This window comes from Amblyomma americanum, chromosome 8 (assembly GCF_052857255.1).
Source record: "Amblyomma americanum isolate KBUSLIRL-KWMA chromosome 8, ASM5285725v1, whole genome shotgun sequence".
Classification (NCBI taxonomy): domain Eukaryota; kingdom Metazoa; phylum Arthropoda; class Arachnida; order Ixodida; family Ixodidae; genus Amblyomma; species Amblyomma americanum.
This window is the reverse complement of record NC_135504.1, coordinates 18,213,262-18,235,966: the sequence shown is the minus strand read 5'-3', so window position 1 is coordinate 18,235,966 and position 22,705 is coordinate 18,213,262. Positions and strand designations below refer to the sequence as shown.

At 43.5% G+C, this 22,705-nt stretch overlaps 1 protein-coding gene across 1 annotated transcript in view; it reads right to left on the bottom strand.

Annotated features, from left to right (window-relative positions):
• The window catches only part of dor (vacuolar protein sorting-associated protein 18 dor), a 38,144-nt gene extending 19,117 nt beyond the window's left edge, over positions 1-19,027 (bottom strand). The window contains exons 1-17 of the mRNA XM_077633989.1: positions 18,596-19,027; positions 18,206-18,276; positions 17,330-17,439; positions 15,751-15,932; positions 14,453-14,540; positions 13,523-13,602; positions 11,075-11,187; positions 9,975-10,063; positions 8,443-8,541; positions 7,272-7,356; positions 6,654-6,746; positions 5,746-5,803; positions 4,382-4,485; positions 3,725-3,785; positions 3,577-3,641; positions 1,940-2,237; positions 439-532 (exon numbers count right to left, since the gene is read on the bottom strand). Of these exons, the coding sequence (XP_077490115.1) occupies positions 439-532; positions 1,940-2,237; positions 3,577-3,641; positions 3,725-3,785; positions 4,382-4,485; positions 5,746-5,803; positions 6,654-6,746; positions 7,272-7,356; positions 8,443-8,541; positions 9,975-10,063; positions 11,075-11,187; positions 13,523-13,602; positions 14,453-14,540; positions 15,751-15,932; positions 17,330-17,439; positions 18,206-18,276; positions 18,596-18,685 (1,780 nt within the window). The 5' untranslated portion in view covers positions 18,686-19,027. The remainder of the gene's footprint in view (positions 1-438; positions 533-1,939; positions 2,238-3,576; positions 3,642-3,724; positions 3,786-4,381; positions 4,486-5,745; positions 5,804-6,653; positions 6,747-7,271; positions 7,357-8,442; positions 8,542-9,974; positions 10,064-11,074; positions 11,188-13,522; positions 13,603-14,452; positions 14,541-15,750; positions 15,933-17,329; positions 17,440-18,205; positions 18,277-18,595) is intronic.
• Between the last annotated feature and the right edge of the window lie 3,678 nt (positions 19,028-22,705).

The following is a 22,705-nucleotide window of genomic DNA, read 5'->3' as shown; positions in this document are numbered from 1 at the left end:
CGGAATTAAAATAGAAACATATTACATGACGTTAAAAAACCAGAGCTGAGTCTATAGAGCCACACAAGGCCATTTGAAACAAGGATTACAATACTTTTACTCTTTTCAATTTGACAAGAGAAAAATTACATGCTGATCTGATTTTATCTGCATTCAGCAAGAAAAAGTAGAAATGTGAAAGAACTGCCAGTTTATGATCTCAGCGAAATCCAGCACACTGCGTATTCAAATTTACCTAGAAGCGTCACGACACTGCATAAGAAAGAATTTGAGATGTGAAAACCATGCCCCACAGCTGACTGTTATCATTACAATTTGCACAGAATCAAACTAACGTCAATAGAATCAGACAACTACTGCTCAGAGCCATTAGCAGAACAGTGTATAAAGATAGAATGAATCAAGTTATATGTATTTCTGATATATTGCATTACTTACCTTTCATGATATTTGCAAAATCAATAAGAATGTTTTCTTCTCCGTGCTTGGCGATGAGCTTGTAGACAGCACTACGATTGTTGCTCACACATTCCTGAATTAAACAAGGAGAGCAAGGCGCCAATTGAAACAAATAAATATTAAACAATCATTCACAGTGCATGCGCTCACAGTGTAAGACATGCAAACTAGTAAACACAAAATTAAGAACTCCACAGCACCACTACATCTTTTATGCTACATTCAGACATCATCTTTCTTTATTTCAACAAAAAAAAAGGCACCTAGAGGCCATAAATTTTTGGCACTTATGAGCTTTGCAATTTTTTGAAGAAATTGGGATGTAAAAGCCAGTGCACCATACTTCGTTTCATACCCAGCAGTCAACGCTGCCAAAGCTAGCGCACCTGTTCGCACAGTCTAAGTCTATGCCTGAAAAGTAGTTCACCGTACAGCCAAAATGAACACAGGAATGTTTCACTGCGACAAATCGCAAGTTCCGCGACTGGCAACTTCCTGCCCTTCATTTTACCTCTTGCCACATGGTCGTGCTGCGACTCATCGAGACTTCGAGAATTAAGAATGACACGTGGCAGTATGATACACGGCCGGTAGGGTGAAACGCTCTTACTCCACTGAAAAATACAGCCAAAGGGCCCAAACACTCAGCGACTCTCAGCTTCGACCACGATTTTCAGTGCTACAACTTCGTTTTATACCACTCTTTGTTTTTGTCCAAACGCTCACCAAGACCTAGCGAAGAACAAATGATACATGACAGAGTAATATGGTTTCGCGGATGCAGTACTTCCACAGCTTCCGCAGCGTATCCTGCTATGTATAAAACGGAGCACAGTCACCAAACCATGACACAGTCTCTCATCTGATTTAACTCATTTTTTACTACCAGCCTTAATCAAGGGCTATTACAGGAGTGGATGATCAAATTGTGACACAAGAAAACAATAAAATACAATAAAAAACGAAACTGAAACTTACACAGAATTCTATATCAGAGTTTGACTGGGACAGAATTCAATTGGAATATAAAGCATTATGCAGATATCTAAAATTTGCTTATAGAATGTGATATGAGAGCAGTTTGATAGCATGGTGCACAGTCAAGGACAAAGGTCTGTGGACCATGTGTTCCTCAAACAAAGCCGACAGCTCCGCTATTAGCAGGCGGCAGGAGACCACACAAGAGGAGATGAAAAAACAAAGTTTTGACTTTCGCCTCCACAAGTGTGGTCTACAGCTGGCGGCTAATAGTGGAGCTATCCGCTTCATTTAAAGAACACGCAGTCCACAGATTTAAAGAACACGCAGTCCACAGACGTTTGTCTCCGACTATATATTATTTTATGGTTCTAAGGAAAGGTTAACCATGAAACAATCGTTACGGACAGTTTCGATCAGATGGGGCTTACATTCATCCACTTTCTTTCCAAGACGAAAGACAAAAAAAAAGTAGACATTATGCGGGTGGAAATACACTCACCGCCACTTTAGGCTCTTCCAAGAGGCCTCGGAATTCCGTGGCAAGGTTGAGGTAAGTTCCCTCATTCTGTCGCCCTGCTGTTCGAAGCGTGCCGAGCCTGTTCAGAAAGAGCTCGATGAGCCAGAACGTGATAACTGTCGTCTGCGTCTTGTCCGCGGTCCGCAGGCCCCTGAGTTTCTGTGACAAGAACCGTCGGAGGGAGTCTTCGTTGTCCTCTTCCGCACACTGGAGGAACTTCAGCGAGACCTCCTCGAACGAGGCCCGTGTTTGTGCGTACAACTCTGCACTCCTCACGTACCTGAAAGGCATTTTTTTTTTTCTGCTTTAAAGGAAAATGCTTAGCAGAGTGGATTTCAAGAGGGGAATGCACTTCAGGAGGCGTCAAAGAGTCAGGTAGATGGATGAGATTAGGAAGTTTGTGGGGATAAGGCGGCTGGGTAGCTGGCACAGACATCGTTAAAGGGAAGGATATGAAATAGGGCTTTGTCCTGCACTGGATTGCAGATGAGCTGGTGGTGTTGATAGTGAAATGAATACATGCGCTCATCTGGAGCAGGTTTTCATATGCAATGAGAAACCACATCCGTCCATTTGGATAACAGCTTAGCATGTTTCACATGATGCTGAAATGCCTAAATGGCGATGTGTGTGCGATTTGGTTTATGGTTAATGGGGGCTTAACATCCCAAAGCAGCTCAGGCTATGAGGGACGCCACAGTGAAGGGCTCTGGAAATTTCGACCACCTGGGGTTCTTTAATGTGCACTGACACTGAACAGTACCCGGGCCTCTGGAATTTTGCTGTGTGTGTGTGTGTGTGTTTTTGTGCAAGTGTGCGTGCATATGTGCATGCAAGTGAGTGAGTGAGTGACAGAGTGAGTGACAGAGTGTGTGATTAAGTGAGTGAGTGGGTGTGTGAGTGAGTGAGTTGGTGAGTGAGTGGGTGGGTGTGTGTGTGAGTGAATGTGTGAGTGACAGAGTGTGATTGAGTGAGTGTGAGTGAGTTGGTGTGAGTGAGTGGGTGTGTGAGTGGATGGGTGTGATTGAGTGAGTGTGTGACAGTGTGAGTGTGTGAGTGGGTGGGTGTGAGTGACAGAGTATGTGAATGAGTGAGTGAGTGGGTGTGTGAGTGAGTTGGTGTGTGAGTTAGTGAGTGGGTGGGTGGGTGGGTGTGTGAGTGAGTGAGTGACAGAGTGTGTGATTGAGTGAGTGAGTGTGTGGCAGAGTGTGTGATTGAGTGAGTGAGTGTGTGAGTGAATGAGTGTGTGTGTGAGTGAGTGTCAGTGAGTGAGTGTGTGAGTGAATGAGTGTGTGTGTGAGTGAGTGTCAGTGAGTGAGTGCGTGTGTGTGAGAGTGTGAGTGAGTGTGTGAGTGAGTGTGCGTTAGTGAGTGTGGGTGTGAATGAGAGAGTGAATGAATGACAAGACTCAATGAATTCCTTGTGGACTAAGACTGCACTACTCAAAGTACAAAGGCAAAATCTACGATCCTGCAATCAGCAATGGCCACACAACACGAGTTTTCAACATGTGCATGGAGCAAGAGAATTGCTGCAACAGTTTACAAGTTAAACTTGCATTCGCGGCACGTTCATTGGATTCAGTCGACATGAAATGACTCTTGATGCCTGGAACTCACTCTTTCTTTTTGAAAAGATCTTCGGCATGTTTTGTGAGGACCTGATCCAGCTTCTGCGGGTCTCCCTTCAGAGAAAAAGAGAAAGAGAACAGTGCTTCACTGAAAAAAGTACTGTTTTAGAGATTTTTAGAGAACGGTTGCGGCGTACCTTGCAGTGCTTCTTGGCAAGCTCGTACTGGCAGCTCTTGAGGTACACCTCCCAGACATTCCTGACATGTGGAAAAGAAAAAAAAAGGTCCCAAAGTCATTTTAAACCCTCAGGTATTTGGCCTTAAGGGGCAACTGCTGGAAAGGCAATAATGTACATGGGATAAGTATTCTAAACATATATGTGGACATACATATGCGTGCTTTAGAACAGGAGCTGCCACAAAATCTCACATATTCTATTAAGGCTGTCGTCTTCTTCGTCTACTTTTTCCTCTTCTTTCTCTTCTTCAAGGATAACCAGAATAACAAAGTATCCTATCCAGAATAAACTAAACATCAGAAAGGACCTAAGGTTGTCCCTACAAACGCCCCCCTTTAAAAGTGCATTATAAAAACACACCAGCGCTCACTGACTATAAAGGCACATGCAGACCAGTTGGTAGCAAGAACTAACACACTGTTCCCAAAATATATGTAATGATGTGGATTCTAAGCTCCCAAGTTTTATCACCAGCCAAAGTCTAGCCTTCTGAAGCAGGGAGGCGAAGTGTCAGATGGAAGACAAAAAAATAAAATACCAGAAAGAAACCTGAGCGTCACAAATCCACACCCAGCATCTGGCAGCAGTGCCCTCAAATGCAAGGAGTCAACTTACCTGTCTTCGTCGGTGACTTTGTAACGGTAGACAGCCAGCTCAGAGAAGGCCCAGATTGTACCATGAACTGGGTCCCTGGCTATGCCCCCTGCCCGGCCGTACATCTGCAAAAATCAGGCCATTAAGTGCAAATCGATAACAATGGTTTAAGAGCTGGCTAATAGAGCTTGCACTGGGGTTAACTAGAGTCAGCTCTACAAAAGGTGGTGCTGCATAATTTACGTAGACACAAATGCGTGGTTTACACAGATGTAACAGCAACAGGACAAGTCTGTCCTCTTGCTGCAGTGTCCCTGGTAAAAGTTAGCACTGCAATCTGTTGTCCACAAAATGGCTACCTAATATTAAGTAGCCCTGGGTTTTCAAAACGTTCAAGTCATCCGTGCTAATTACACAGCAAAATGCGTGCTCAAATTTACGTAATTTGCAGTAAACTTAAGAGGCATGGTGGTCACATTTCAACGGAAGCAGCAACTAAAAATACAGGCTTGTATACACCAACGGCCTCTGTGCACGTTAAGCAGCCTGAAAATGCTGCAATCTGTCCGACATTCCTCACCACTTATGGTGACATATTCAGGGTGCAGAAACCACAAAAATCTGCTTCTGCCAGAGCCAACTGTTGCCGCCATTAGAAGAGGAGTTTCACGTACACACAGGAATACCCGAAGGCCTGGCACATTTGTCATGATGGAACAACCACCATTCACCAGTAGTTAATGGCAGCACTTTTCCAATCGGGCTCACAGATGTACTTCATTGGCTGTTCGTAACAGTTAACTGGAATGTGTGGTTTCATTATAAGTGTTATGCTATCTTGACAGGTTCTTTCAGTTACATCAGACACGCCCCTTTTTGATTGCAGTTTGTTGGTAGAGCTGCTAAACACTGACAGAGGTCCCAAGTTTCATCCCATGGCGAAGTTTTTTTTTTATGTGAACACATTATGAAAGCTCAAATACATTCTCACTGAAGCTTTGTTCAGGTGAATGGTAGTTATATGTAGCCGCTCATACAAATTTTAACAGGGAAACTCCTCTTAAGTGAAACAAAGTATAGTTTTCAAGGTCTAACTTAAACTGAATGACATCTGGCCTACATGTTAATCTTAAGACATAAAGCTGTGTCTTTTCTTTCTTTCTTTTTCAAGAACACAGCTTAATGCTTCCCTGCACAGTTTATTAGTTCCGCTGAAAACAAGGCCAGTAAATAATGCCTTGACTTAACAAAAATCCCCTAAGGAAGTGCATACACAACAATTTGCCTGGTAAAGCAGGGACTGGGCTTTTCGGAGACAGTCACGAAATATCTGCAACGCGCAATGCACTAAAAAAAAAATGGGGTGACAACATTAGTGTACACACCTCAGGGAAAATGTCCTCAAAAACTAATTCTTCATTCAGCAGGCAGTAGGCTCTCAACCTAAGAACAATACAACAGAAGAGCGGTCAGTTTGCGCTGCAGAAAAAAAAATGACAGCGAGCGGGAAAGCAGATTAAAATGCACAATATGCTCTGCGAATTACATGAACAAAGGAACGAACCTCCCTGAATATTCTTACTGCAGCACGGTATAAAACACGGGTAGCGCTATTAGCGAAGTTACGTATGTGAACCCAAGCTACATAAGGACTTGGGAAAACTGACATAAACATTAGCCAAATTTGTCACAAGTCCCAAATCTATACCCTGCGACAACTTTTCTTCGCAATGGAGAAAAAGCTACACAGCTGAAATGCGCCCTCTCTACACATGCAGCGGAATATCATTCCTGGTGGCAGTTAATAGTTATCTCTGAAGGGACAAGTATTTCGACTTTTATCAAACATGCATTTTTGCGGAAACTGAAAGCTCCTTGCCCAGGTAGATGAATACCCGGCTGCAAGGCTTTTAGACGTGGTGGAACAAGCTAAAACACAATTTCCCGATGTGCAAGTGCTACTCTATTCATTCCATGCAGCTCTTTTGTGCAAAAGCATTCATATGCTCGCCAACCCCGACCATGAATCTTGTCAACCGATCTTACGGTCTCGATCTATTGCCTAGCAACAGCGACGCCACATTTAAGTTTCTTGTGTGTGAAATAAATAACAAATAAAATAAATATCACACAGGGCAGGGCACAGTGCACTTGCATCCATAACACAGAGTATGTTATTACTATCTTTTGATTTACATTACTCTCATGGAAAAAGTAAACAATTCTCATACGTCAGAGGAACTCCTTGCATCGGGTGCCGCATGATAAAACGTACTCTCATAAAACCACTCACCTGTCACTAAACAGCACCAGCGTGTGAAATTCGGTCAGCACCATGGACAAAGGCCTCCCGCGCTCATTCTCGTGGGCCTTCATGTCAGGATACCTGAATTAACAACACTAAGGAGGTTTCCCGACTTGGTTCATGAGAAATGGCGAAAAATTAGCTCTACAAAGTGCACTCATCTGCTTATGAGGAAAAATGTAGATTTCGCTGCCTACAGCCATGCAGTGAAACTCTCTCTCTTTTTTTTTTCTTAGTTAAATTAATTTGCTAAGCTCCTCTCATTAAAGGGCACACTGCCTCACACGAGCCAGACGCCAGGTACTGATACCAACAGGCGAAGCAAACCTGTGTCCGTGTCCTCATATCTGAAGGCAATTCAGTCAGTTGAATCAGTGCGAAAAGTTTTCTTCCACGCACTAATTTCAAGTAAACTTTTCCTGTCGACAGCATCATGTATATCTAATTTGTCAGCAACAGACTATAGGAGAGTTTTCTGTCACAGCACATTACGTGATGGTGACAATGAACACCTTAAACCCTATTTCACACAAAGTAAAAAGCTGCAATAAGTGTCACGGTTGTGAACAGACTCATGCTCTACAAGGCTTCATCAAGGAAGGATACTCCAAAAGGCTGGCATTGAAGATGACGTCCTTGGCATCAGAATCGATTGCTGGCACCACAATGTCTCCACAGTAGATACCAGGTTCTGAAAAAAGTGCAGGCAGAGTAGGGTATAGGACAAATCACCGTCAAACCAAGCAGAAAGCTTCACTTTGAGTAGACTAATAACCAACTGACTAGTGTGTTTGTGTGATGTGTTAAGTTTAATGGCATCATGCGCCAAGCTCAGGTTAGAAAGAGGTAGCTTTCTTTGGCTAAGAGATCAATGCAATACTGCTAGAAAACAAAGCAAATAACCTCTAAGAAGTTCTAATCATAAGCATAACGTTGGGATCCACGTTCAAAAAGGAACAGCAAAGGAAAAGAACAAAAGGAACAAGGTTGCTAGTCACTGCCTGCCCACGTGTGTCTTTCCTTTCGTCTCTGTCAAAAGCCGCGCTGTACCTTTTTGGAATTGGGATCCAGCTTAACAGCAGGGCCCTTAGGCAGACTAATTCACAAAATCACTAACTCAACTTGAAGATTTACTCCATGGTGATAATTTAAGTCTAAAAGCACAGGTATAAGCACTATAAAAGAGAGAACTTAGTCAGCACTCCGTTACTTTTAGTTAGCAGCTCATTACTTTTAAATCTGCATCACACTTTTAAAGTCATCAAACAGGCCAGGTACATTCTGTTTCAAATGTTCACAGTCCACAGCGCCATTCAGCAGAACAATGCAATCGACAGTAAAATTTTGCAGCAAATGGTGCCAAGATGATCACCAGCGAGAAAAAAAAACTGCACATTTCTCAATTATATTTACACTAGTATATCCACACGCTGCGCACTACTATGTGGTGCTCACTTCAGCGTTGCTTCAGTACTGAGAACAGTGTTAAATTTTATACATTAATATATGCAATGGATTACTACAGGTGAGCAAGAATTTGTTTGCTGCATTGAGATGTTCATAAAATCCGATTTAAAAAAAATTAGCCTCCACCGCCACCGTTACAAGACCAAACGAGTTAAATGAACTAAATTCTATCCTGTGATCTGTCAGCCAACAACTCTTAAGCTTTCCAAACAAAATGAAAGGACTTGGATTAGTTAATCGCTAGCCAACAGGTGTTCATGTGAAAATGATCAAAGGCCTCCTTTTTCGCAATGCCAGAGCGTCCCCTCACCCAACATGAGGCCGAACTTCTTGGCCGGCTCAACCAGACTTGGGCTAAAAAGCTGGAGACAGCTGTACTTGAGGTCACTCGGGATTTCCTTGCACCGATCTGCATGTAAAACACATTTGTCCGGTGAGCCAAGATACGTAAGTTGTAATGGGCAATCACAGTAGTTCACGGCAGTGCTCAACAACTTAAGAAACAATTTCAGTTGCAAGTAGAAGATATGGAAAGGAACATAAATAAAGCGAAAATCATGCATGCACCGACACTTCCTTACTGCAGTGGTACTGAAAAATATCAGGGTGGGAAAGTCAGTAGCTACGTCCTCCACGAGCATTATGAGCAGCAAATACACTCGAATGCACTAGAATAAGGGCTGTGCTCGTGTATAGGCCGTTTCCTCATCTTGGGAGCCTAGGTTGGGTTAAAAAAAGATCTGCAAAGAGCACTATGTGCATTTGCCATGTGCATGTGCACATGTCATGTGCATTTGCACATTGTCATGTGCATTTGCAGCATGCTCCCTGAGAAGCTGCTAATGATCGACAGATGCTTGCTACTATCATTAATTTCATCTTCCAGCATTCACTAGTACTGCAGTTGCGAAATTTAAAGCAGGATTTATATGTCTGCATTCAGGAAGGATAACCACGGTCGATTATGAAGCTATGCCAACAGGACAGCTAAGAGGAACACTTCAGGTCGCCTGACTTGTTGATTTTTAATTCGTGTGGCTATACTGACAATGTTATCAAATGTTTTGCAGTTACAGGAATTTTTAATGCAAAGGATGGAGCCGAATATGAATATATTTATGAGGGTGGTAAGAAGACGGGTCCGAGTAGAGGCGAAAATGACAGTGGTAAAAAAATTTAAAAGTATCTGCAGCTAGCGCCAGATATAGGCCTTTCAAAACTGATTGCCTCCATACTGCTCGCCGGATTTCAACCTGGCACTACCAACTGCTCCGTGGGCGTCCCTTTATTGTTAGCTAATCCGACGTGCGCGCCTGCCGCAGGTGCGGTGGATTGGTAGCACCATATGTGTAAAAAGCAGTCCAGCAAGCAATATGGTGACACACAGGTTGGAAAGAATATGATAGAAAAAAATTAGTTTCCCGGAAGATGGCTGAATAAATTAACTAAAATATAGCGCTTGCATGCAAGGCCTGCACACCATCAAGATAAGGAAAAAAAGAAGTGCAATCCCATCAAGTCTACATGGCAAAATCCCTTCAATTAACTGTTTTTGGCATCTGCATGACTTACATTAAAATAGATCGGCTTAACCAGATGAGGTTTGTTAGTTACTTCATTACCTTCTCAAGCCTGCCATTCAGCTTTCAGTTTACTATGGAAAAACTTTATGCAATCTGTGCGCAGTACCTTTACTAGTATTATTTTACCATCACAGGCCTTTACCATTTTACCATCCTGCTATTGAAGGCGGGATACTCAAGTACAGCAGCTGAAAAGCTATCAGGAGATATTCACAGGCAGCTAGTAAAAAGAGCATAAATAATCAACAAGATCAGTCACCGAGAACATGGTCGGCACTGGTGAACACTCTCAGCAGCACTGGCTGTTCCCCTGATGGTGCGCAGACACCAACAAACTGGTAGATCCGCCTAAAATTTTTGAAAAAAGAAAAAATGGACAAAAAGCAATATCATTTAAAAGTAATATCAAGAAGCACATCAGCAATTTGGAGGCAGCAATCTAGAACCATTTATCACCCTAGTTATCCGCTATTCGTGCTGTTAGCTTTTACAATATCTAGACAAGTGACATTAAAGAAATGAACTTAGCTGAAATTTGTTAATTTTTTTTATGTCATGCTACTCAGCTATGTTCACTATCTAGTTGTGTAATGGTAGTCCTATGTTAACTGGTCATGTTACCTGTTGCGTGCTCATATAATCCAGTCTTAAGAGCGATGTGGCTGTGCGAAATTATCTAGCAATGACACCAAGCTATGTTATTTATTTATCCAGTTATGCGGTGCAAATCAATGATGACATTTTAACAGCACCGGCCTACTAGAGTTCTCTAAAGACGCTGCATATGCATTTCTGATGCAAGTGAGTGCATTAAAAATGCTGATGTTAAACACCTGCCCAAAGAAATCAAGCCCCTTTTCCAACGTCTTTCTGTAAACTTTTTTTTTTTCATTTCCTTGCCACACTACCGTATTCTAGTGTGTTACATTTAACATTACGCTCACCTGGTGCTCTTGCACGTCCCCTCCTCCCTTAATTTAATGATCAAAAACATATGTTCAATGGGAATTAGATAACAGAAAAATTGGAGGGGACACTTAAGCTCTGCCTTAAGGGTATACATGGCATTAACCCATTAACACTATCACGTCATACTCTTAAGACAGAGCTTAATTGTCCGTTCCAATTTTTAACAGCTGAGTGGTACTTTTGCACATCCCTAAAGTAATGATGATATCAGTACACACATATTTTAATTTCTGGGGAGAACCTATCATCGTCAGCAGCCCCAAACTACATCCACTGCTGGACAAAGGCCTCTCCCATATCCCTCCAACTCTATATCGTGCCAGCTGCCCAGCTACGTTATCCCCGCAAATGTCTGAAATCTGGCAGGCTGCAAAACAGTAGCTTCAGCACCTTGGAGTTGTGAGAATGATGAAGCATCGTTGGTCAGAGCTGCGTGGTATGAAGCGCCGGACCTCAAGCCCCATGATGGGCCCTAAAGTCTGGTCTGGACCCAGCTGGTAGACCTGAAAAATTGATTTTTAGACACCTATTTCTGCGCAGTTGTCCAAATTAAGACGGCGATACGTAGGGTTAGAAATTCTGAACCGACACACGGGCTGTAAGCGACACGGGCTGTAAGCGACACGGGCTGTAAGCGACACGGGCTGTGAGGGACACCACAGTGAAGGGCTCCACATTAATTTGAGCCACCTGCGATTCTTTAACAATGCTGAAATTAACAGTAGTGCACATGTGCACAGCACATGTGTGTTTTTGTATTTCACTTCCATCGAAATATGCTTGCTGGCGGAAAGATGTCTAACTGAGCAACTGGATGCTGAAATATGCAGATATTACGCATCATCGGGTGAAGCTGCAGAAATGTAACATTTTTTCATAATTTAAAAAAAAACAACTACCGACACATTTCAACAACTCGGGAGAAAAAAAAAAAGAAAACTGAGACCAGTAGCAAGCCAAAGTTCTGTACAACGGATGTTTGGGCTTCCCTGAAAGCATGATTATGTATGGTTGCATATCTACTCAAATACTTTTTATAAAGTGCACTTCAAAATGTGAACAGTCACTTTTCTCCTCTTCATCAACACCAACATACGGAGCAGCTGAACCAAGTAGCCTGCTAGACAAAAGACTCCCGCAAGTGACCCTCCACTATACCTGTTGTAAGTCAGCCACAGTCGCTCGATCAGAGCAAATTTCCAAAGCGTCACCACTCCAATCAGTTCTCGGCTGTTTGCAAGCTGTGTGTCACTTCTTTAACTAACGGTCATCTTCACTGCACGCTATACATGACCAACTGACGTTCACCCCCCAAAATCTTGCATTTCTTATTTGATACACATAGCTTTTCTATCTCTTGGCACTGCACCTATCACTTTCCCTTCTATAACGTATTGCGCTCTATGTCGTCTCACTTCAGTTTTACAACAACAGCTTTATTGGTGTCACAGCAAAATTTTGTGCAGGGTTATTGATTGATGCTGGTATAGAAGTGTCTTTTATAGTACTACGGGATGACACAGACCAAGGGATCTGTGAAAAATAAGAAAGAGGGCAGTGCCAAAAAATTAACTCGCAAACATACGAGCATTCCACTCACATGTGGAAAGATTTACATCAGCCAGGCAGGCTGATGTATTACTGAAAGGCTCCGTGACACACACAGTATCTTAGAAAAGTGGCACGGGATCAGCATTTGACACCACCCATGATATCTGTGTAATTCGTATTATACCACAAGGGTAAACTGCTAGTCCTTTCTTCCTTCTATTTTTTACATGGGCCCCAAGTTAAGGCCACCATAAATGTGCAGTGGCAGAGTGGATCACTCATACAGCCCTTTCATCCGCTTATCCTGCGGGAAAACATTATGAACATTTCAGATACTGGCGAGAAACACGCCAGGATTGCATAGAAACCCCCACCCATTTATGAAGATTAATTATGCAACCTCTGCTGGATCCCCTTATGTACACATTGTGATTCTATGCTGCTTTCAGGATTTCAATTATGTTCTTCTGACTCTCCAGAGAAACACAGGTGCTTACATGAAACCCAGATGTGTATGTGTTGACAGTTTTATGCATTCGTTCCACACGCCTTCCTTGAAGTGGTTTTACAAGGCTTGTATGTTCAAAACATAAGCTCCAGTTATTCACAGCACGTATAACCGAAACCGATACAAAGGAAGTTATCTATAGGAGCCAAATCCCAGCTGTAGCGGCTGCATTTCAAAGTAGGAAAAAATGCAAAAGCACCCATGTGCTGTGCGATATCAGTGCATGCTAAAATCCCTAGGTTGCCTAAACTGATCCGTGGCCCTCCACTATGACTACTCATAGCTCATGTGAAACTTTGGAACAAACTCACCACACTTTACGTATGTATAAACAATGACCGAAAACATTAGGAATATATTAAAAAAATATGAAACCTTGCAAATTTGAAACCTATGGCCTGCGGTAGTAGCCGTTTCACCTGTTTCCAGAATAAGGAAACAATACTACTGGCCTGCTCCTTCAAAGTGCAACAGTGTAAAGCTGTTTGTGATGCAACGCTTACTTATAAAAAAAACTGCGCGAAGACGACAGGATAGCAAGAGGCATAAAGACGCACATCGAAGCGCACACACAAGACGCAGACATTCGGTACGTCTGCCGAATTTGCACGATTATGAAATCTGAAGACTGGAGGAGAGTTAGGCACTACTCGGATTGGCTAAAGATTATCATCATCTGCACTTTGTGCATGCATCTTTGTGCCTCTTCTTGTCCCGCTGTCTTCGCACAGTTTTTTTGGCATTCACTATGAACCGACTAGACTATCATTATGGCTTACCATTTTGCAATAGCGCTCAGGAGAGCCTTGCAGGAAGAACCTGTCGTCAGCTGCAGCCAGCTCCGTCTCGAAAACCATACCTGCAAGCACAAAAGAAATTCATGCTTTGAGAACCTGCTGCAAGGAAGGACTGCAGTAGGCGCCACCTTTCTTTCCGAGCACAGCCAACAATGAAATCAATGTGTAACCATAAACAATGTGTTCTCAAACTGGGCTCTATGGAACTGTTGGGTTCGTTGCAGTGCTTTTTGTAGTTCCCTGATCACTAAAATGCATGCATGCCTCAAGTCCAGCTTTTCCTTTCCCTACCTTATTTTGTGGCTAGTCATACTATAACTGCTTGCAGTAGACTGTTTCACTATACAGCCAGTTATTATAAATTGAATTTGGGCATTTTTTGAGGGACTGTGTGTACGCATACGCTTTTTTGCATGCATGTTAGCCGGGAAAGGATGGAAGTCAGGACTCGCGAGGCTCCTCAGCTTGTCCTGAAAGCCATTGGTGTTCCTCAAGGCTATAAAGATAAGAGACCACCTGCTCAAAGCAAACAAGTTTGGCAGCACGCAGCTGCTTCACTTGCATTTTATCTAGTACAGCCGAACCTCACTAACATACTTGTTTAACGCAAACTTTGGTCCCATAAACACCGTGTATTAAAACTGCTCCCCTTAAGTTGAATTCCACATAATTTGAACAAATTCATGGTCCCCTTCAAGTCCTAATTATCAACAGTTGATTGGATTTGCTTTCGTCCATTTTTGATGCATAATACCGCGTGTCCCTTTCATATTCTGGTAAACTCAGTGAGCCTTGAAGCACCGATTAATAAATATGCAAACAGGTAGACTAGTATCATTGCAAAAATCAGTAAGACAACAGCTAAATGTACACATGAAAGCAGCTGACATTTCTCGATCGTCCTCCACATACCTTTGGTGGTGCCAACAAGTATGTAGCTTGTTGAGTTACTTTCTGGAGGGTTGTCGTAGTTCCAACCAACTGCACTGATGACATGGCCCTGGACAGAAATTGAATATGAGGTCTCAACTTAGGTCACCCCAAATTTTTAATTTGAACGCAATGGCCTTGAATTCCTGAATTTCAGCTGCACGACGAAGTCCACAACGCACAGGAATGAAAAAGAAAAACCTTACGCCATGACTGCCAACTCAGAAACTATAGTCACACTGCCCAAATAAAGAATGCAAGACAATATCATGACTGACGAATTGGACTTCAGGGGAGAGCAACTCTTTTATATGAGACCCACCCTGTTTAAGGTTGACGTGCTGGGAAAATACAGCACGCACACTTTCCTGTCATGTGAAGCATGAGAGGCTCAAATGGCATGCCCCGTGGCTTGGACACAAAAACAGAACAATTTATTTTAAGTGCTTCCCTTACCATGCCCATGAGAAAGCAAAAGTGCTAGGTGTTGAAACTTCTTGAAGCTGCACACGTATGCCCTCTATCAAGACAGTGAACTCATCATCATCATCATCAGCCTGACTATGCCCAGTGCAAGGCAAAGACCTCTTCCATACTCCTCCAATTGCCCTGTCCTGTACCAGCTGCGGTCACACGTTGAGCGCTTTCCCCTTGCCTGTTAATAAAAAATCCTACATAACAGCAAAAAATTGAACTGCTTTCAAATAATGGCTGACCAGTTAAGTGTACATTCAAACACTCCTGAGCAAAGGACAGTTGTCACAAAATTATAAATAACCAATAGTAGTTTAGCAGAAAAAAAAATTAACCCTTGGCACTTCCCTTGGTCAACAAAGAACTAACAACCTTTGCTTTTCACTCAAAGCTAACCCATCGCAAAGAACTCCCAACTATCAGGTTATGGATCACTTGTCACCTTTGCAAGTATTTTAAAATTTACCTGGTTTTTCATTCAAGGCCATGAACAAGTGATTTGCTGAATGATGCAAATTGCATGAATCAGTTTTGAGACTCCTGTTCCCACTGTATACTACTCCCTTTTTGTTCTCCTTTGAATTCTTTCACAGTCATCTGTATTTGATCATTAGCTAATGCGTAATGGTGTTTTCATTTTGTGTATTCGTTCGGCAGCGTATGAGTGGTAAAACCCTAATCAGGCAAAGGAACACTTTTTTTTTCCCTGTCATCGAATATTGAATTATATCACAGAGATTGTTTGAATTGAAATAAAAAAAATACCAACAACACACCACAACACCTTGCAAAAGAAAAAAACACACCTTGAGTTTCGCCAGCGACTGTGCTTTCGGGGCATTCTGGTGGAGGTAGCAGTTGTCGAAGAAGGTCTCGCCATCGGAGTGGACCACGCTCACAAGAAGGTGTCGACCCAGGGGGTCAAGGAACATCTGATAAATCTTGGCCGTGTGACCCTTGTCACCGAGGGACCTGATCAGGTCAACCTCTGAGATGAAAACCACAAATACACGCAAATGTATAGTATTTGAGAGCTACAAAAAAAAGAAAACCTAAACAAGGGGACTGCAAACTTCATATTATAATTAGAGTATAATGCAGCTCTATGAAATAATGCGCAATGCCTTCAAGTTGGACAAAAAATTGTGCTGCAATTCAATTTTAAAAAAAGAAAGAAAGCAATCACAACAATATACGTAAGAGTTCAGAAAAATGCATGCACACACACATTTGCAATACCATCCAGGCTCTTCCGGCTAATATGTTTAGCCTCCGTAAAGCCTTTCTGACTGAACGTTACCAAGCTCATTCAGTCACAACGACAGTGATATTGCCATCACACATGGTGCAATATCTCTGAAGGTTTTCCTTTTATTGCAGCCGGAATTTTAAGCTTCCCACAAGAATCAAATAGAGGGCTCCACAAAGATAGTTAAAAGACAAACACCATGAATTGCAATGAAATGCCCGAGTTCTCGCATGTTTTGTCCTGTAACCGATGCCATAGCACTTTCTACTTCATACTTCTCTGCTGTGGCTCTTAGAGAGCTGTATATCCAAAAATACTGCATGCTGCCAAAAGCATGCACATGCTGCTTACATTCATTCAGGTCTCGGCTTTTCCAATATAAGTACAAGCATCTATGACATGTAGCTACAAGATGCTTAAAAATAAAAAGCACTCTAAGAACAATGGATGCCCCATACATACAATGCATTACCTAAGGAAAGTGGAACCTTACTTTAAGCTGCTTAGAGAAAATGAAAGCAAGTTGGCTGCAAACAATAAAAAGCCATTTCCCGTCAGTGCAAAGCAAAAAGAAGTCAAGCTGACACGAAAGCACGCAGGTAATTATGATGAACTTAGGCCGGTAAACAACAAATCTATACTTTCCAGCAGCACATCCATAGTTTCAAAGCAGAAAGAACGAGAAAAACAATCTGACACGCAGAGATAACATTACTAACCCAATATGTTCAGAATAGAAGAAAGCTGCCTCCTAAGCTAAATGCTTTATTCAGCAACACTTTTAATGTCCAGACTGGAATCGATGCACACACCTCCCTAATGTACCATAAAAAACTTCCCATATGAGCTCACGACTGACCGCATGCAAATTTAATTACTATGCTACTACTACTTTTTCCCCAGCAACTTGCACCCCTGCTAGATTTTTAATGTGTCAGAAAGGCACTCTCACACAGCACTCATCCTACAAGGCAAGTCTTCAATTTCGATATCCAGAACAGTCAGGTAAAGCAAATTCTTGCAGCACGCTATACTCCAAACTATGAATAAACATGAGACCAGAATGCTCTGCAACAGTGGTTTAGTAAAAAAAAATACTTCGCATCACTTATGGGCGCTGAAAGGGTGCCACTTGCCATGGGGATTGTTTGGATTCGTGATGGCGATGCGAAGCAAGCACTTGTTGGCCATTGCGAGGACCAGGATCTGGTTGCTGACAACCAAGTGAGTGATTGGGTGCTGAGGACTGTTCAACAAACAATAAAACCATCTCTCAGAGCGCGCACTCCACTACTACATACGCAGGAAAGGTTACAACGAACAAGAAACAAGCAGAAGGATTAGTATTAACAAAAGCTATCACTGCTAGCACGCAATTTTTCCAAGCCAAAACGTTTGCCCTGCACGCCTCTGCAAAAAGTGTCAGGGGAAGTCATTTCAGTGTTTAAGATATTGTAGTCTACACTGCTTCCCTTAGAAGCTCTCACAAAGTTTGTCCTTCCAGTAGCTATTTGTGGAAACACCGAACTTTTCATCTTGATTGACGAACATAGAATCTAGCACGCGACATCAAATGAGGCGCCTGTTTGTTTTTCGAGACATACTAACCTTCATTTTTGCTTTTTAGCGTGCCACGGTGGCTCAGTGGTTAGGGCGCCCGACTACTGATCCGGAGTTCCCGGGTTCGAACCCGACCGCGGCGGCTGCGTTTTTATGGAGGAAAAACGCTAAGGCGCCCGTGTGCTGTGCGATGTCAGTGCACATTAAAGATCCCCAGGTGGTCGAAATTATTCCGGAGCCCTCCACTACGGCACCTCTTTCTTCCTTTCTTCTTTCACTCCTTCCTTTCCCCTTCCCTTATGACGCGGTTCAGGTGTCCAATGATATATGAGACAGATACTGCGCCACTTCTTTTCCCCAAAAAACCAATTATTAGACTATTGTGCTAACTTCTGAAACCCATTATTACTGAGAAGAAAAAAAAAGGTGAATTTTTCTTGCCAAAGACTCACGTGAATGTTATCCTCGTCTTCTTGAATATCGGCACTTCCATTTCAAGAGAGGCATTGATGTAGCCCGTCGTCTGTAAAGGCAGAATGTCTCGAGTAAATCCTACGTAATCATTTGGATGGTTAAAAGATCGGCCGGCTGGAAACATAGCAAACAGAAAATACTTTCTGCGCCGCGCCTCACAGGATGTCCTATTTGGCAGACCCTATCGTTCGGTATTTGGCTGCGGAGTCAAGCGGCATTACAATCTGCGCCACCAAACACAGCTAAGTTTGACTAAGATAACTGTTTGTCAGACTAGACAAGACGATGCTTGCCGTGAGGGAGTTACTTAACCGCAAACCGACGCGTGTTATCTAAAGTTGAGTTCTCATAAATAAAAGGATGCTCACCAACTCCGGAAAGGCGCTCCGACCAGCCGAGCCCAGATAGCCAGCCGACTGCGAAGTTACTTCTTCGTACTGATCAAACAATGAAGCCATACTTAGTCCCCTTTAGTAGCGTAACCCCGCAGTACAGAGGACAAATTTCGATGAAAGACTAGGAATGACGCAACCAAGCGCCAGTTGAAAACAGAATCTCAAACGGGGGGCGTAGTATCCACCGCGGTTCGCATTGCACAAATGCAGTTTCGTGCGAGCGCGTCGTCGCCCTCTACTTGTGCAGGCATTAATGATACCACTGTTTCTAAGCGCTCAACCAGCTCTGCAAAATCAGCACGTTGTCTCTTCTGTAATCATGCAGCAAACAAAAACTTCGTCAAGATTGCAAACAAACGATTTCATGTAAACCATGGAGGCGGCCATGATGGGCGTCATTGTTTCCAACCGCCTTCTGCGAATCGTGCTAATACAGATGCATATGCTCAGAACCGAGGCACCTGCTGCAAGGCGGTGCGAATGATTAGTTAATTTTAACTACTCTGTATTCTTCAGTAATATGGTAGCAGCATACTGCGGTTTTAAGTAGAAAAGTCACTGTTGTCGGTTTAGCTTTTACTACAGCCAGGCCAACCACAGCAGCTTTTGGCATATCACTGTAGATCCGCGTCCGCAGCGACGTCTCTCTGCTTGCGATGTTAATGTTAGAGAGGCCTTGTGCGAAATCGTTGGTCTGTTAATCCATACGCACTAGAGGCCTTCACGGAGACTTCAGTATCATCATCACTAGCTCGTGGTCACCGCGGTAACTTCGAAGCACTATGGAGCCCCAGACCGGGCTATACCGACGATACCTCCACATGATCATGTAGCTTCGTAGCTGCGTAAAACGCAGAGGTCAAAGGCTTAGCTGCATGAGCTCGTTAACGAGTCAGTTCAGGCAACAGGTGTCACAGGACATTTCAATCCCACGTGCCGGTGGGCAGGACCGCAGGACTTGAAGGATTGGTGCGGACACATCACTCCACTTCTATGTGGGCAAGGGGCACGGTGATTAAAGGAGGTCTCGACTGTCGATTTATGACTGCGGGCAGCAGACTGTGAACAGTATAAAGGACCGGGTTCGGCTGCTAAGTGTCATACGCAGTGGAAAACACCATACTGTGCTTGCACTGGCGTCATTTCAGCTTCCAGCCTGGAGAACCTAAAGCAGGGCGCTGAATTATACGCTTGTCGTATCTATGTACACGCTTTTCATGTAATGGACTACTTTTACCGGGCTCGATTTCTCGTCGCTTTAAAGGGACTTGTTTGCGGACACAATTTCGCGAACTCGCCCGAACGAGATGAATGCATGATAATGCACCACCGCCTGACGATGATAATCAATAATTTTATCCTCAGGTAGCTAACAAATCTGCCAGTAACAATATTTAACACATGCTAAACATAGGATCGAAATACGCTTCCAGAACGTGGGAATCAGAATTTGCCTTGTATACGTTATAACTCTTGGACCTCTCTAAACGAATTTAATTGGTGCGAAAGTTCGAAGGAACGTTTCTACACATGACCTGTGCACTATGAGCAAACTTCGCGAAAATTTATACGCAAGTATCTCGACCCCTTGAAGGCGGAAAGCTGTAAATGGCATCTATAACATCGCGTCCATAGAGCCATGTACAAGCCTCGCTTATAAAGAACCCGTTTATAACGAATGATGTAGGCACGCCGCCCGGTCGCAGGCGCGGCGAAGCGAGCCTTCGGTTATTAGAACAGCCACAGGCGCGCGCATCGACTCGGCACATGCTGGCATGTTCCATTTCATATTGCTTACAGCTGAACATAATATATCCAAGTCCAGGGCCGTTGGGGCGTTTGTTCTCTACGATCGTAATGCAGTTGTAATACAGTTTTTTTTTAATCATTCTTTCCACATAGTGGGAAAGACTGGAACTTGTTGCCGGAAGAGTATGTTTCAGGGTTTGATAATCGCGATTTTTATTGTCGACTGTATCCCTGAGAATCTACTCCTGTCTTACTTTTGTTCAAGCTTTCTGTTACCTTTAATAATGTTCGCTTTTTGTTTTGTTTTACTTTGATGTTAACTTCGCTTAATGTTCTTATTGCTTTATTCTGTGAAAATGAACACGTTGTTTTCAAACTGTCTCCCCAGCGATAATGCCTTCTAGTCGACGCAGGTATTCTGTAAATAAATAAATAAATAAAACAAGGATATTAGTGCGAGTGTTGAACGACAGAACGGTAACTTCCGGCTGGGTTATGGGAACGAAGCATAAAAACCAGCGCTCGAAAGTACTGAAAAACGAATGCAGACCAAAAAAAAAAACGCTTTCAGTTTATAAATTTTATTGTTGCACCAAGAATATGTAGTCGGCGAAGAGAGAGAGAAACTTCCTTTTGCGGTTTCAGACCCCCATCTCTGGTTCGGGCCGCCAAAAGCGGCCATGGTGTTGGGTGGAGAGATGTTAAATATGTGGCAGTTGTAAAGATCACAGGATGGGAAATTAGCTCGCATCTTGTCTGATATGTAAGTATAGGATTGCCGCGGATGACAAGACCTCCAAATATGTCCCGGGTCATTGCCAAAATGCTATCGCTCGGACTTAGGGTATAACCGCAGTTAAACTCCGAACTTTTTTGAGGACAGGAAATGGCGCACTATAGCTGTCCCGTTTCCCGATGGACACCTCAACCGCGCTGTGGGGAAGGAATGAAGCTAAGAGAGAGAAGCTGTAGGGCTCCGGAATTACTTCGACCACCTCGGGGCCTCAAAAGTGCACTTGCATCGCACAGTATACACGGGCCTCTAACATTTCGCTTCCATCGAGATTCGACCGCCGCGGCCTGGATCGAACCCGCGCCTTTCGGGTCAGCCACCGCAGCGGCAGAAGTGACGCCACTTGCTGTAACGGCATCAACAGCTCCTCTAGCGGTGTCGCATTGCCAGCACTCAATGAAATTAGGTGTCCCTGTAAATCTTAGATTGCCACGATTAGGCGTTTATGTAGTGTTATGCGAGTTCCAGCGTTGAAAATACGCAAATAGGCTAAGAAATGCTTCAACTTCCGGGAGACAGAGTCAAAAGTTGCAAAATATTTCTTTTAGATGCCTGTTCGGACTTCGCGCACAATGCGCCATGCTGGAGTTAAGCAAGCGACCCCGCGTGACTTTTCGCAAACCGTTCGTGCGCATGCGCTGAGGAATCGCTCGGTGCTTATTCAGAGCCGCTATACTGTGAGGCATTGCGCGCAATTCTTTTGATGTTGAAATAATTACTGCCTTAGGCCGTCGAACGCATAAATTGTGCAAATTAGAAGAGGATTGCGAAATGAACGACGTCCAGAATGGATGCATGTATCAAAGCAATTGCATAGGATATATGCTACGTTGTCCAAAGAAAACCATTGTTAACAGGTGCCCTTCTGGTCATTCTCAATACAGCATTACATATCATTAGACAAAGCGAATAGATAATTCGCTCATACAGCACAAGAAATACAGTGAGGAACGTTTGCTTGTTTGTATAAATTTAACAGAAAGGGGCCGTCGTCGGCGCATAAGCTAATCTTTACTACACAGAACTAGTCAAGATGCGAAACTGTTTTCGAACCGCCGTCACTGAATCTGGTGAGTAGCTTCACTTTCAATGAAGCATCTGCGCCTTTTGCGTGCGTGCGTGCGTGTGTGTGTGAGTGTGTGTGTGTGCGCACGCGTGTGTGTGTGTGTGTGTGTGTGTTCGCGCGCGCGCGCGTGTGTGTGTATGTGCGTATGCGCGCGCGTGTGTGTGTGTGTGTTGAGACAGTTGAGACAATCGCCATCCCAAGGTGAAGAGCTTAGTGGGGTGAAGTGCGTGCGTGACTGTGCGTCTGAACGTTGCGGCGGATATGTATGCTTGTTTCGTGTTCAGTGATGAGTGCGTTATTCGTTTCTGGCAGACGAACGACAATCCTGCCGTATGCTCCATTTCGTCGCCATTTTTATGCACGTTCTTGTAGAAAGAAAACGATGACGACGTGACCGCGGTCTGCCGTGCTCGTCTCCATTTCCTTTGAAACGGACGTCACAATAGCCATGGACGTCTACATAGTTAAGCCTACT